The sequence below is a fragment of the Phyllostomus discolor genome, chromosome 13 (assembly GCF_004126475.2).
Source record: "Phyllostomus discolor isolate MPI-MPIP mPhyDis1 chromosome 13, mPhyDis1.pri.v3, whole genome shotgun sequence".
Taxonomy (NCBI): Eukaryota; Metazoa; Chordata; class Mammalia; order Chiroptera; family Phyllostomidae; genus Phyllostomus; species Phyllostomus discolor.
The window spans coordinates 76,240,863-76,253,032 of NC_040915.2; the positions used below are offsets into that span (position 1 = coordinate 76,240,863).

At 38.6% G+C, this 12,170-nt stretch overlaps 1 protein-coding gene across 1 annotated transcript in view; it reads right to left on the reverse strand.

Moving 5' to 3' along the window:
* TBCEL (tubulin folding cofactor E like) overlaps positions 1-12,170 on the reverse strand; it is a 74,182-nt gene that overhangs the window by 33,270 nt on the left and 28,742 nt on the right. Inside the window, 1 exon segment of the mRNA XM_028528175.2 lies at positions 11,673-11,789. Within this exon segment, the coding sequence (XP_028383976.1) occupies positions 11,673-11,789 (117 nt within the window).

Genomic DNA, 12,170 nt, shown 5'->3' on the forward strand with positions numbered 1-12,170 from the left:
ATGAATAAGTACCTATCAATAATAATCTTAAACGTAAGTGGATTAAATTTCCAATTAAAAGACATAGAATAGCTGAATGAATAAGAAAAAATGACCCACATATATGCTGTCTGCAACAGACCCACCTCAGGATAAAAGACCTACACAGGCTGAAAGTGAAAGGCTGGAAACAAATCTTCCAAGCAACAGGAAGGAAAAGGATGGACAGGAAAAAAAGCCAGTGTGCAATACACATATCAGACAAACTAGACTTCCAAAAAATGGTCCATATAGAGAGACCCAGAAGGTCACTTCATAATACTCAAGGGAAGAATCCACCAAGAAGACATAAATATTGTAAATATATATGCAACCAACATAGGAGCACCCAAATACATAAAGAAAATCTTAGAGGACTTCAAGAAAGATAGGACAGCAACACAATTATAGTGGGAGATTTTAACACCCCACTATCAAAATGGACATATCTTCAAACAAAAATATCAAAAAAGATATTGTGGCATTGAACAATACCCTTGATGAAATGGGCTTTACTGATATATACAGAGCCGTCCATCCCAAAGAAGCTAAATAAACATTCTTTTCAAATGTACACGGAACATTTTCAAAGAGAGACCACATGACAGGACACAAAACAAGCCTCAAGAATTCAAGAAAATTGAAATCATACCAAGCATTTTCTCAGACCACAAGGGACTGAAGCTAGAAACCAACCTCAGGGAAAAAATCCCCAAACACTCAAAATCATGGAGATTAAATAGCATGCTATTAAACAATGAATGGGTCAGAATGATATTAGGGACGAAATTAAAAGGTTTCTGGAAACAAATGAAAATGAACTCACAACAAACCAAAATGTATGGAACACAGCCAAGGCAGTCCTGAGAGGGAAGTTCATAGCATACAGGCCCACCTAAAAAGGTTAGAAACATTCCAAACAAACAAACCTAACCCTACATGTACAAGAACTTGAGGAACAACAACAAAGACAGCCCAGAGCAAGCAGAAGGAAGGAATAACCAAAATCAGAGCAGAATTAAATGACATAGAGACTAAAGCACAATTCTAAGGATCAATGCATCCAAGAGCTGGTTCTTTGAAAGATAAACAAAATTGACAAGCCTTTAAGCAGATTCATCAAGAAAAAAAAGAGAGAAAACCCAAATAAACACAATCAGAAATGAAAGAGGAGAGATTACAACAGATACCACAGAAATACAAGGATTGTAAGAAATTACTACAAAGAACTGTATGCCAAGAAATTTGAAAACCTAGGTGAAATGGACAAATGTCTAGAAAAATATAATCTTCCAAAACTCAATGAAAAAGAAGCAGAAAAACTGAACCGACCAATAACAACAAAAGAATTGAAGCAGTAACCAAAAAACGCCCAATACACAAAAGCCTTGGACCAGATGGTTTCACGGGAGAATTCCACAAAGCATTTAAGGAAGAGCTAATCCCTATCCTTCACAGACTATTCCAAAAAATCCAAAAAGATGGGAGTCTCCCCAAACTCTTTTTTATGAGGCCAACATCATCTAATTCCAAAACCAGATAAAGACACAACAAGAAAGAAAACTTCAGGCCAATATCACTGATGAACATTGACGCTAAAATCCTCAACAAATACTGGCAAACCGCATCCAACAATACATTAAAAATATCACACACCATGACCAAGTGGGATTCATTCCAGGGATGCAAGGATGGTTCAATATTCCCAAATCAGTAAATGTAATACATCACATAAACAAAAGCAAAGACAAAAACCACATGATCATATCAATAGATGCAAGAAAAAGCATTTGATAAGGTACAGCACCCATTCACGATAAAAACACTCAGTAAAGTGGGAATAGAGGGAGCATTCCTCAACATAATAAAGGCCATATATGAGAGATCTACAGCCAACATCATTCTCAATGGGCAAAAATTAAAATCTTTTCCACTAAGATCAGGAACAAGACAAGGCTGTCCACTTTCACCACTTCTATTCAATACAGTACTGGAAGTTTTAGCCACAGTGATCAGACCAGAAAAAGAAGTAAAAGGCATCCAAATCAGAAAGGAGGAAACAAAACTGTCACTGTTTGCAGATGACATGATAGTATACATAGAAAATCCTATAGACTCCACAAAAAAAACTGCTTGACCTAATAAATGAATTTGGCAAAACAGCGGGATACAAAGTCAATATCCAGAAATCAAAGGCATTTCTGTACACCAACAATGAAACAGCAGAAGCAGAAATCAAGGAAAAAAAATCCCATTTGAAATAGCAAAAAGAAAAATAAAATATCTAGGAATAAACCTAACCAAAGAGGTAAAAGACCTGTATTCAGAAAACTACATAACACTCAGGAAAGAAATCAAGGAAGACATAAACAAATGGAAACATATACCGTGTTCATGGATTGGAAGAATTAATATAATCAAATGTCCATACTACCCAAAGCAATTTACACATTCAGTGCAATACCTATTAAAGTACCAATGGCTTATTTCACAGGCATAGAACAAACACTGCAAAAATTTATATGGAATCATAAACAACCCTGAATAGCAGCTGCAATTTTGAGATAGAAGAGTAAAGTAGGAGGGATCACAATACCTGATACTAAACTATAATACAAAGCCACTGTAATCAAAACAGCCTGGTACTGGCATAAAAACAGGCACATGGACCAATGGAACAGAACAGAGAGCCCAGAAATAACCCAAGTCTCTATGGTCAATTAATATTTGACAAAAGGAGGAAGCAACATAAAATGGAGTAAAAATAGCCTCTTCAACAAATGGTGTTGGGAGAACTGGACAGCCACGTGCAAAAAAAATGAAACTTGAACACCAACTAACACCATATACAAAAATAAATTCAAGGTGGATAAAAGACTTAAATATAAAACGTGACACCATTAAAGTCCTAGAGGAGAACATAGGTAGGAAAATCTCAGATATTTCACGCAGAAACTTTTTACTGACTTGTCCCTAGAGCAAGGGACATAAGGAAAGAATAAACAAATGGGACCTCATCAAATTAAAAGCTTCTGCACAGCTAAAGGAAACAGTATCAAATTAAAAGAGAACCAACTGTATGGGAAAACATATTTGCCAATGATATCTCATACAGGGGTTTAATCTCCAAGATATATAAAGAACTTACACGAATGTACTCTAAGAAGACAAGGAATCCAATTAAAAAGTGGGCAAAGGACTTGAACAGACACTTTCCAAGGAGGACATACAGAGGATCCAAAGACACATGAAACGATGTTCAATATCGCTAACTATCAGAGAGATGTAAATTAAAATCACAATGAGATACCACTTCACACCAGTCAGAATGGCCATCATAAACAAAGCAACAAACAACAAGTGTTGGAGAGGTTGTGGAGAAAGCAGACCCTAGTGCCCTGTTGGTGGGACTGCAGACTGGTACAACCACTATGAAAAACAGTATGGAACTTCCTCAGAAAACTAAAAATGATCTGCTTTTTGACCCAGCAATTCCACTGCTGGACTATATCCTAAGAACACTAAACCACCAATACAAAAGAACCTTTTCACCCAATGTTCATAGCAGCACAATTTACAATAGCTAGATGCTGGAAGCAACCTAGATGCCCATCAGTAAATGAATGGATCAAAAAACTATGGTACATTTACACAGGGGAATTCTATGCAGCAGAAAGAAAAGAAGGAGCTCCTACCCTATGCAACAGCATGGATGGAGCTGGAAATCATTATGCTAAGTGAAACAAGCCAGGCGGTGAAGACAAATACCATATGATCTCACCTTTAACAGGAACCTAAACAACAAAACAAAGAAGCAAGCAAAATATAACCAAAGACACTGAAATAGAGGACAGGCTGACCAGTGACCACAGAGGAGCGTAGAGGGAATTCAGAGGACACTGGCAAGGGTCACGACAACAAACTTAAAGGATACCTGGTCAAAACTAGGGGGAGGCTGGTAATGGGAGGGAAGTCGGAAGGGTGGGAGGGGGGGCTGGACTGGGAGTAAAAAGGAGGAAAACTGTATTTGAACAATGATTAAAATAAAATTTAAAAATAAGTGAAATAACTAATTATCATTTGCAGACACATGAAATGCTTTAGGTAATTGAGAGAGGGCTGCCAAGAATAAAACAATATAAGGGCAGTGAGAAATCATGGCTATGACGTACAACACCTGCTTATTTAAGGGCACAAGTTAGTTTCAATAAAAAGAATATTAAGGTCAAACTCCTATAAATTAGATATTCGAGGCTGTTGAATTACAGGTCAGTAAATTCATAAATCTGCATCCCTACTGGGACTATTCTATAACAATCGGAGCACTAATTACAAGGCAGAGGGGAGAGAGAGAGAGGGCAAGAGAGAATATTAATAAGAATAAACTGAAATACAAAAAAAAATTACCACTGAATTGGAGTATCAGACTTCCAGTCAAGATGGAGGCATAGGTAGATACACTTTCCCTCCTTGAACAACCAAAAAAAGGACAAGTTTAAAAACCAAAAATAATCAGAACTGCCATAAAATCAAACTGTATGAAAGCCCAACCATCAAGGAGTTAAAGAAGAAACATTCACCCAGACCGGTAGGAGAGGCAGAGACAGGCAGCCAGGGTAGCCAGGACTTGGGGAAGGTGGCTGGAAGACCAAGAGAGGTGGTGGCTGGGGGAGTGGGCAGCCCCACATTTGCATGTAGACAAACCAGGGGGAACAACTGGGAGTGAGACAGGCCACACAACCCAGGGTTCCAGCAAGGGGAAATAAAGCCTCAAAACCTCTGACTGAAAAAACCTGTGGGGGTTGAGGCAGCAGGAGAAACTCCCAGCCTAACAGGGGAGTTTGTTGGAGAGACCCACAGGGTCCTAGAACATACACAAACCCACCCACCTGGGAATCAGCACCAGAAGGGCCCAATTTGCTTGTGGATAGCAGGGGAGGTGACTGAAAGCTGGCCAAGGGATGAACAAGCAGCACTGTTTCCTCTTGACCCCCTCCCCCACATACAGCACCACAATGCAGCACATGGGTTGCCCCACCCTGGTGAATACCCAGACAAAAAAAAATATGGCCCAAATGAAAGAACAGATCAAAGCTCCAGAAAAAATACAACTAAGTGATGAAGAGATAGCCAAACTATCAGATGCACTGTTCAAAACACTGTATTAGGATGTTCACAGAAATGGCTAAATATGGTCACAAAATAGAGGAAAAAGTGAAGGCTGTGAAAAGTGAAATAAAGGAAAATGTACAGGGAACCAACAGTGAAGGGATGGAAACCAGGACTCAAATCAACAGTTTGGAGCAGAAGGAAGAAATAAACATCCCACAGAACAGAATGAAGAAACAAGAATGCAAAAAAATGAGGAGAGGCTTAGGTATCTCCAGGACTTTAAATGTTCCAACATCACAATCATAGGGATGCCAGAAGGAGAAGAGGAAGAGCAAGAAATTGAAAACTTATTTGAAAAAATAACGAAGGAGAATTTCCCCAAACTGGCAAAGGAAATAGACGTCCAGGAAGTCCAGGAAGCTCAGAGTCCCAAAGAAGTTGGACCCAAGGAAGCACACACCAGGGCACATCATAATTACATTAGACAAGATTAAAGATAAGAACAGAATCTTAAAAACAGCAAGAGAAAAGGAGACAGTTACCTACAAAGGAGTTCCCATAAGACTATCAGCTGATTTCTAAAAAAAAACAAAAACAAAAAAAGAAAACCTTACAGGCAAGAAGGGGCTGGATTCAAAGTCATGAAAGGCAAGGACCTATTACCAAGATGACTCTATCCAGCAAAGCTATCATTTAGAATGGAAGGGAAGATAAAGTGCTTCCCAGATTAGGTCAAGTTAAAGAAGTTCATCATCATCAAGCCCTTAGTAAATGAAATGTTAAAGGGATTATCTGAGATAATAAGATGATCAAAAATATGGACAATAAAATGACAAACTCAGAACTATCAACAACTGAGCCTAAACAACAACAACAACAACAAACTAAGCAAACAACTGGAACAGGAACAGACTCACAGAAATAGAGATCACATGGAAGATTATCAGCATGGAGGGGGAGAGGGGAAAATGGGGCAAAAGGTACAGGAAATAAGAAAGGGAAAATTTATAGTTCTAAATTTTTGTCTAGTTGGCTAATTAGAAATTGGACTCTGGTGATCTATTCTAAAGAAAGTGAGATGTCACAAATTCTTTGGGATAATGTAAAAGGAGGAATTCAAAAATTTCAGTACACAGGAATAATGACAATTACTGTAACCCTTGTTAGCACTTCACCCATTCTCCACCTACAAGCACTAAGAGGACCCAGATGACACCTCATTCTCCAAGGACTCAAAATATATATCAGTGAGTAAAGCACCTGTATTTGAAAAATGTATTGTAGTCCAGAGATGCTGCTAGGATACACTGATACCAGGCTGCTCATTTCAATCTCAAGAAGGAAGCGACACCAAAATGTGGTATATAACCACTAGTGAGTAAGAAAGTAGGCATAGTTACATAAACAGGAAGCAAGGCCTCAGTGGGAATTTTATATACACACGGATATGGACTTGTTTTCTTATCCTTTCAGCTACCTTATGTCTTTTGATTGGAGCATTTAATCCATTTACCTTAATTACCTGAAAGTGATTATCGATACGTACTCATGTATTGCCATTGTATTCTTTATAATTATGTTGCTTTAAAAAAATCCTTTTTTCTTCTTGAAGAAGTCCCTTTAACATTTCCTGTATTACTGTTTGAGTGCTAATCAACTGCTTTAGCTTTTTATCTTGGAAACTCTTTATTTCTCCTTCAATTTTAAATGAAAGCCTTACTATTTAGAGTAGTCTTGGCTGTAGTTCTTTGCTTTTCATCACTTTGAATATTTCATGCCACTCCCTTCTGTCTTGAAATATTTCTGTTGAGAAACCAGCTGACACTCTTATGGGGACTCCCCTTGTACATAATTATCATACTCTTGATACTTTTGATATCTTCTCTTTGGCTTTATCCTTTGCCATTTTAATTATGATGTGTCTTGTGGGTTTCTTTGGGTTCATCTTTACTGGGACTTCCTATGCTCCCAGACATAAGTATCTTTTCCCTTACTAGGTAGAGAAGTTTTAGTCATTATTTCTTCAAATTAGTTCTTGGTCCCATGCTCTGCCTCTTTTCCTTCTGGTAACACTATGATGTGGATGTTGTGAACACTTCATGTTGTCCCAGAGGTCCCTCCTCATTATTTTTTTTTTCTTTTTGCTTCTTTGATTGGGTGTTTTCTGCTACCTTGTCTTCCAAATCACTGATTTAATCCTCTGCTTCATCTAATCTGTTGCTGATGCCTTCTTGTGTATTCTTCATTTCTTACTGGTTCTTTTTTATGGTTTCTATGTCCTTTTATATGTTTATGATCTTTTTAAGTTCTCACTGAGTTCATCCATTCTTCCCCAAGTTCCTTGAACATCCTTATAATCATTGTTTTGAATGCTGTATCTGGTAGATTGCTTGCTTCCCTCTCATTTAGTTCTTTTTCTGGGGATTTCTTCTGTTCTTTCATTTGGGACATGTTTTCTGTCTCCCCATTTTGGTTGCCTCTTTGTGTTTCTTTCTGTGTATTACCTCCCAGTCATGGTAGGATGGCCTTAGATAGTAGGTGTCCTGTAAGGCTCAATGGTGCAATCTTCCTGATTACTTGAGTTTAGTGCTCCAGGAATGTCGCTTGGGTAGGATACAAAAGCCCTCCTTTACAGTTTTTTTTATTGATCTTGGCCCATCCTGTCCAGGGTTGACTCTCAGTTTGGCTGTGAGGATTGGCCTCCACCACAGTATACAAGCTTCTGTTCCAGAGCTGATCCCATTAAGTGGAATTCACACAGCAGGGTGTGGTGCCTGCTAAAATCTCCCTTTTGGTATTCAGCTTGAGAAGCTAATGGCTTATGCTCGGATATCTCAAGGTAGCCACTCCGCATGTTACTTCTCAGTTCTCTTGGAAGGCACTTTGGTGCAGGTCAATGTCAGACACTGTCTGTGATTGATCCTGGGCTACCTGTTTGGAGCTACAAAACAATCCAGCTTGTGGCTGCCTCTGCTGAGCATGGATGTACATGGGAGCAGCCAAGCTCCATACCAATTTGGGTTTCCACCAATACCAGGATGGGGCAGGTCAGTAAAAGGCAACAAGATACTGGAAATAGGCCTCCACCTGTGGGCTACCTGTTAGGCTAGTCACTGAAGGAGCCACAGGCAGTATGCAAGTTATATGAGGAGGTCTCAGTGAATCACCAGGCAAGAGTAATGTTCACTGGGTTGATACAGATTCAGTCTTGGTAATACTGCTGCCTCTGAGGGCACTCAACAGAAGGGTATATTAAGGCCATGAACCTCTGTGGCCTCCAGGAGTTTTCAGGGTAAAGCCAGTAGAGTTCATCAAACTAAAACAGACCAAGATTTGGCTCTGTGGAGTAAAGGCTCTACACAGGAATGGTAGTGCCAGTTGGGGTGTGCGGTGGGCGAGCAGTGGGTAGATGGAAAAATGAGCCTCCTCAAGAGCCTTCCAAGAAAGTCTGAACCACAGGCCTAGACTGGCTGCAGCCAGCAAACTCCTCTACAGGGCACAAACTTGGCAGGGCAGGGCCTTAGGCGGTTGGGAGAAGGGACTACTGTATCTACCCAGACTGAGCGTACGGAGGGGAGAGTGCTTGACCCAGGAAAGACGGCATCTGTGGGCTGGGACTCAGCATTGGGATAATGGCAGCTGTCTTGTTAGTTCTCTCCTCGAAGCCACATAACCCAATCTCTCCCTCTATGACCCCTGTCTGCTCTGAGTTGTCTTCCACCTGCTGGAGCCCAGGGTGAGTGGCCATGAATGAGATATTTTTGTCCTGGCCCTTTTAGAGGGTGAGTGGGTTTCTAGAAGACTCCCATCTTACCCTGGCAGATGAAATCCCCACTGGTTTTCACAACCAGATACTATGTGGACTCCTCTCCCCAGCACTAGTTCCCTTGGCTAGAAAACATGGTATGGGGTTAAGACCTGTCACTCCTCAGGGAGGAGATTTGCAGGTAAGATAACCCTCTCAATTCTCAACCACAGCACTTGGGTGCTCTTCCCTTCCCTACCAGTCTCAATGTGGCTTCTTCTGTAAAGCCTTGGTTATGAGACTTCTATTCAGCTAGCCAGTAGTTATTCAAGCTGACTGTTCTGCTTCAGTGTAATTCCAGTTTGGTCCTGGGAGGAGGTGAGTATATCTTCCACCTACTCTGACACCATATTGGATCTCCAAACTGATAATTAAAATCCTTGACTGCATGCATCTTTTACAGTAATTAATCAATCAGACTGTTTAGGATTTGAATAAATGGGTATTTCAGGGACAGTAAAATGATTGTATAAGGAATACATGAGAGCAGGTAAGAATAACTTTTTAAATATAACTGCAGGGAAAAGATATGTGTATAAATGTTGAGTAGTCAGAGTAGCAGACTATAGTAGATATAGTCGTCCCTTGCCATATTGTGGCTCACTTATTGCAGCTTCAGTATATCTCAGGTAAAACCCAAGATACAGTGAACTGAGATATAGCGAGGGACAACTGTACACTTCACTGGTGAGTACCCATATAGAATTTTATATGTTGTTAAAATTACGTAGGTTTAAGAGTGTAGAAAGTGCTTAAGAGCAAAAGAAGTGTTTATAAGAGTGTGGGAAAGATTAGTAAGAGAGTGGGAAAGGTTTATAGGAGTGTGGGAAGGTTTATAAAGCCTTAAAATATATATAAATAATAAAATAAATATAACGCCGCTACTTCATGGATTTTCACCTATCCTGGGGGTCTGTGGAACGTAACTCCCACGATAGGTGAGGGATAGCAGTATTTTTTGCTGAATTGTTTTTATTTGGGGAAAAGTCCCAAGTCTACCTCACTGCAGAAGACAAAGTGAAGCAGATAATCTCTCTCCTTATCTTTTTGGGAAACAGAGTATGGGCACATGCCTTAAATATAGCCAAGCAATTGGTCAGATGCATATTTTTGACAGTTACAGAATAAAATAAAGATCAGTGAGAGATTATTTTCGAGACTTATGGAGAATCAAAATCCATGACACAGCTGCAAATATCCAGTAGTAAAACACAGCACTGTAGTGTCTAGATGTGTCAGCAGAAGTATATAAAACACATCATGAGTTGAAACCTTGACTATCCTTGCCTCACTCGGTTCCTGTCTAATCCTAGTCCTTCAGCCTGCCTAACAATCCTTTTAGTTTCTCAGTATCCTTCCAACAAATTCTTCCCCTAGTTAAAGATGATTTCTATGACCTTTTATCAAGAACACCAACTAGTACAGAGACATAAATGCCACTTGGGATACTTATGCCTTCAGAAACAGAGAACAATTCACTGCATGGTATGTGTGTGTATATATACATACACATATATTCACATACACAAACACACTTCTTGCAGCAGGCTAGAAGTTAATCAAACTATAATGGAAGGCTCTGGCTCAAAATTAGAATGTCCACTTCTCTCACTAATATGTTAGCTTGAATCAAACAAAGCTATAAATATTAGACCACTTTTTACCTAAAAAAAATTCATGCAGTTGAACCTAATATTTCTGGGTTGTATTAAAAGGCATGGTAATATCTGTCTCTCTATCTGGCTATTCTTAGCTAATTTAAAAGGTTACCTTCTAAATCCCTACTTAATTTCTCTAGTATTTTTAAATGCTTAGGCTTTAAAATTCGATTGGATACTAATAATACCACGAAATCTTTTTATACAACATGGGTTGAACCTTACAGATGCTGACCCCCATAAAACCTATAAATAATAGAGAACGTTGGGGAAAAATGAATATGTTTAGTAAGAATGAATTAGAATCACAGAAATTTGTTACCAGGGGGACCAAATGATTTGACACATTCAGTCCTAACCTGAATCCTGTTCGTCTGAAACTCCTCATGTTAAATGGGAATTCAAATTATTCTTAAAGTCATTTTGGAAAGTATGTAAGTTGTGGGGACTGAATACAGTTGCCAATACTAGAAACCTGCTTTGGGAATTTTTTTCTTTTATATATACCCTTACCAAATCTGTCACATTCCTTTTATATTTACACAGTATTAAAGGTAGTTCCTCACAAACTACATATATATACTTCATATACTTAAAGGTAGTTACTAATTTAGCCCCCAGCGTTCATGCTCAATCAAACTGAAATCCTTCAATATTTCCTGGAGTCTGTTTTCCAGTCCTTTTTGCATATTCTCTAAACCCCATACACATTTGCCAAATCTTCCAAATTGCAGAACTTAGTATATCCTAAGTGCAGATGCAATGTGAAAAAAAGATACCAATTTGGGGCACAGGAAGTCATCCCCCCCGGAAAAGAGGATTAAAAGGGATCAATGATATGAAGTATGGAGTGGGAACTACTAGAAGCAATCAAATACTTACCCAGTGCAAGGCAGAAGAAATACACTGTGGAAAATGAATAAAATTGGTTTGCTTTTGTATATCTTTATTTCTTAACCTATCTCCAGTATCTTCTAAAAGGGTCCAATAATAAATTATTAGATTTTGCTCTACAAAAATAGATTTTAAATTGCCTCAATACTCATTAAAGTGTTGTTAAACTAATGAGGAGTTTTTACCTGAATGGCATTTCTTCCTGTGGAACATCCACATGGTAACGAATAAAAAATCTCTCAGAATCTTCTCGCTCACTGTCAGTAACAACACTCCCATTAAGTTTGGAAACTGATGGCAATCTGTAAGTAAAAACCAAAATAAGGACGTTTTAAGATACGAAAAATATTTAGCTTTGGAAATAAAATTGTGGGTTTGAAGCCCAGTCTTACTCTCTTGGAAGGACACATCTGATGCAGCTCTACTTGTATAGAATCACTGACAAACTAAAGTTGGTATAAAACAAAAGGACTAAAAATATTAAAGTTTCATTTTTGTGTGAGACACTGAACTTTCATCATCATAACTCATTGCACAATGTCCAACTTAAATACAATGAAAGCCACATATGTATTTTAAATTCTCTAACAGCTGTATTTTGAAAGAAAAATAAAGAGATACAATTAATTTTAATAATATATTTTATTTAACCTAATAGATGCAGGATATAATCATTTCTACCT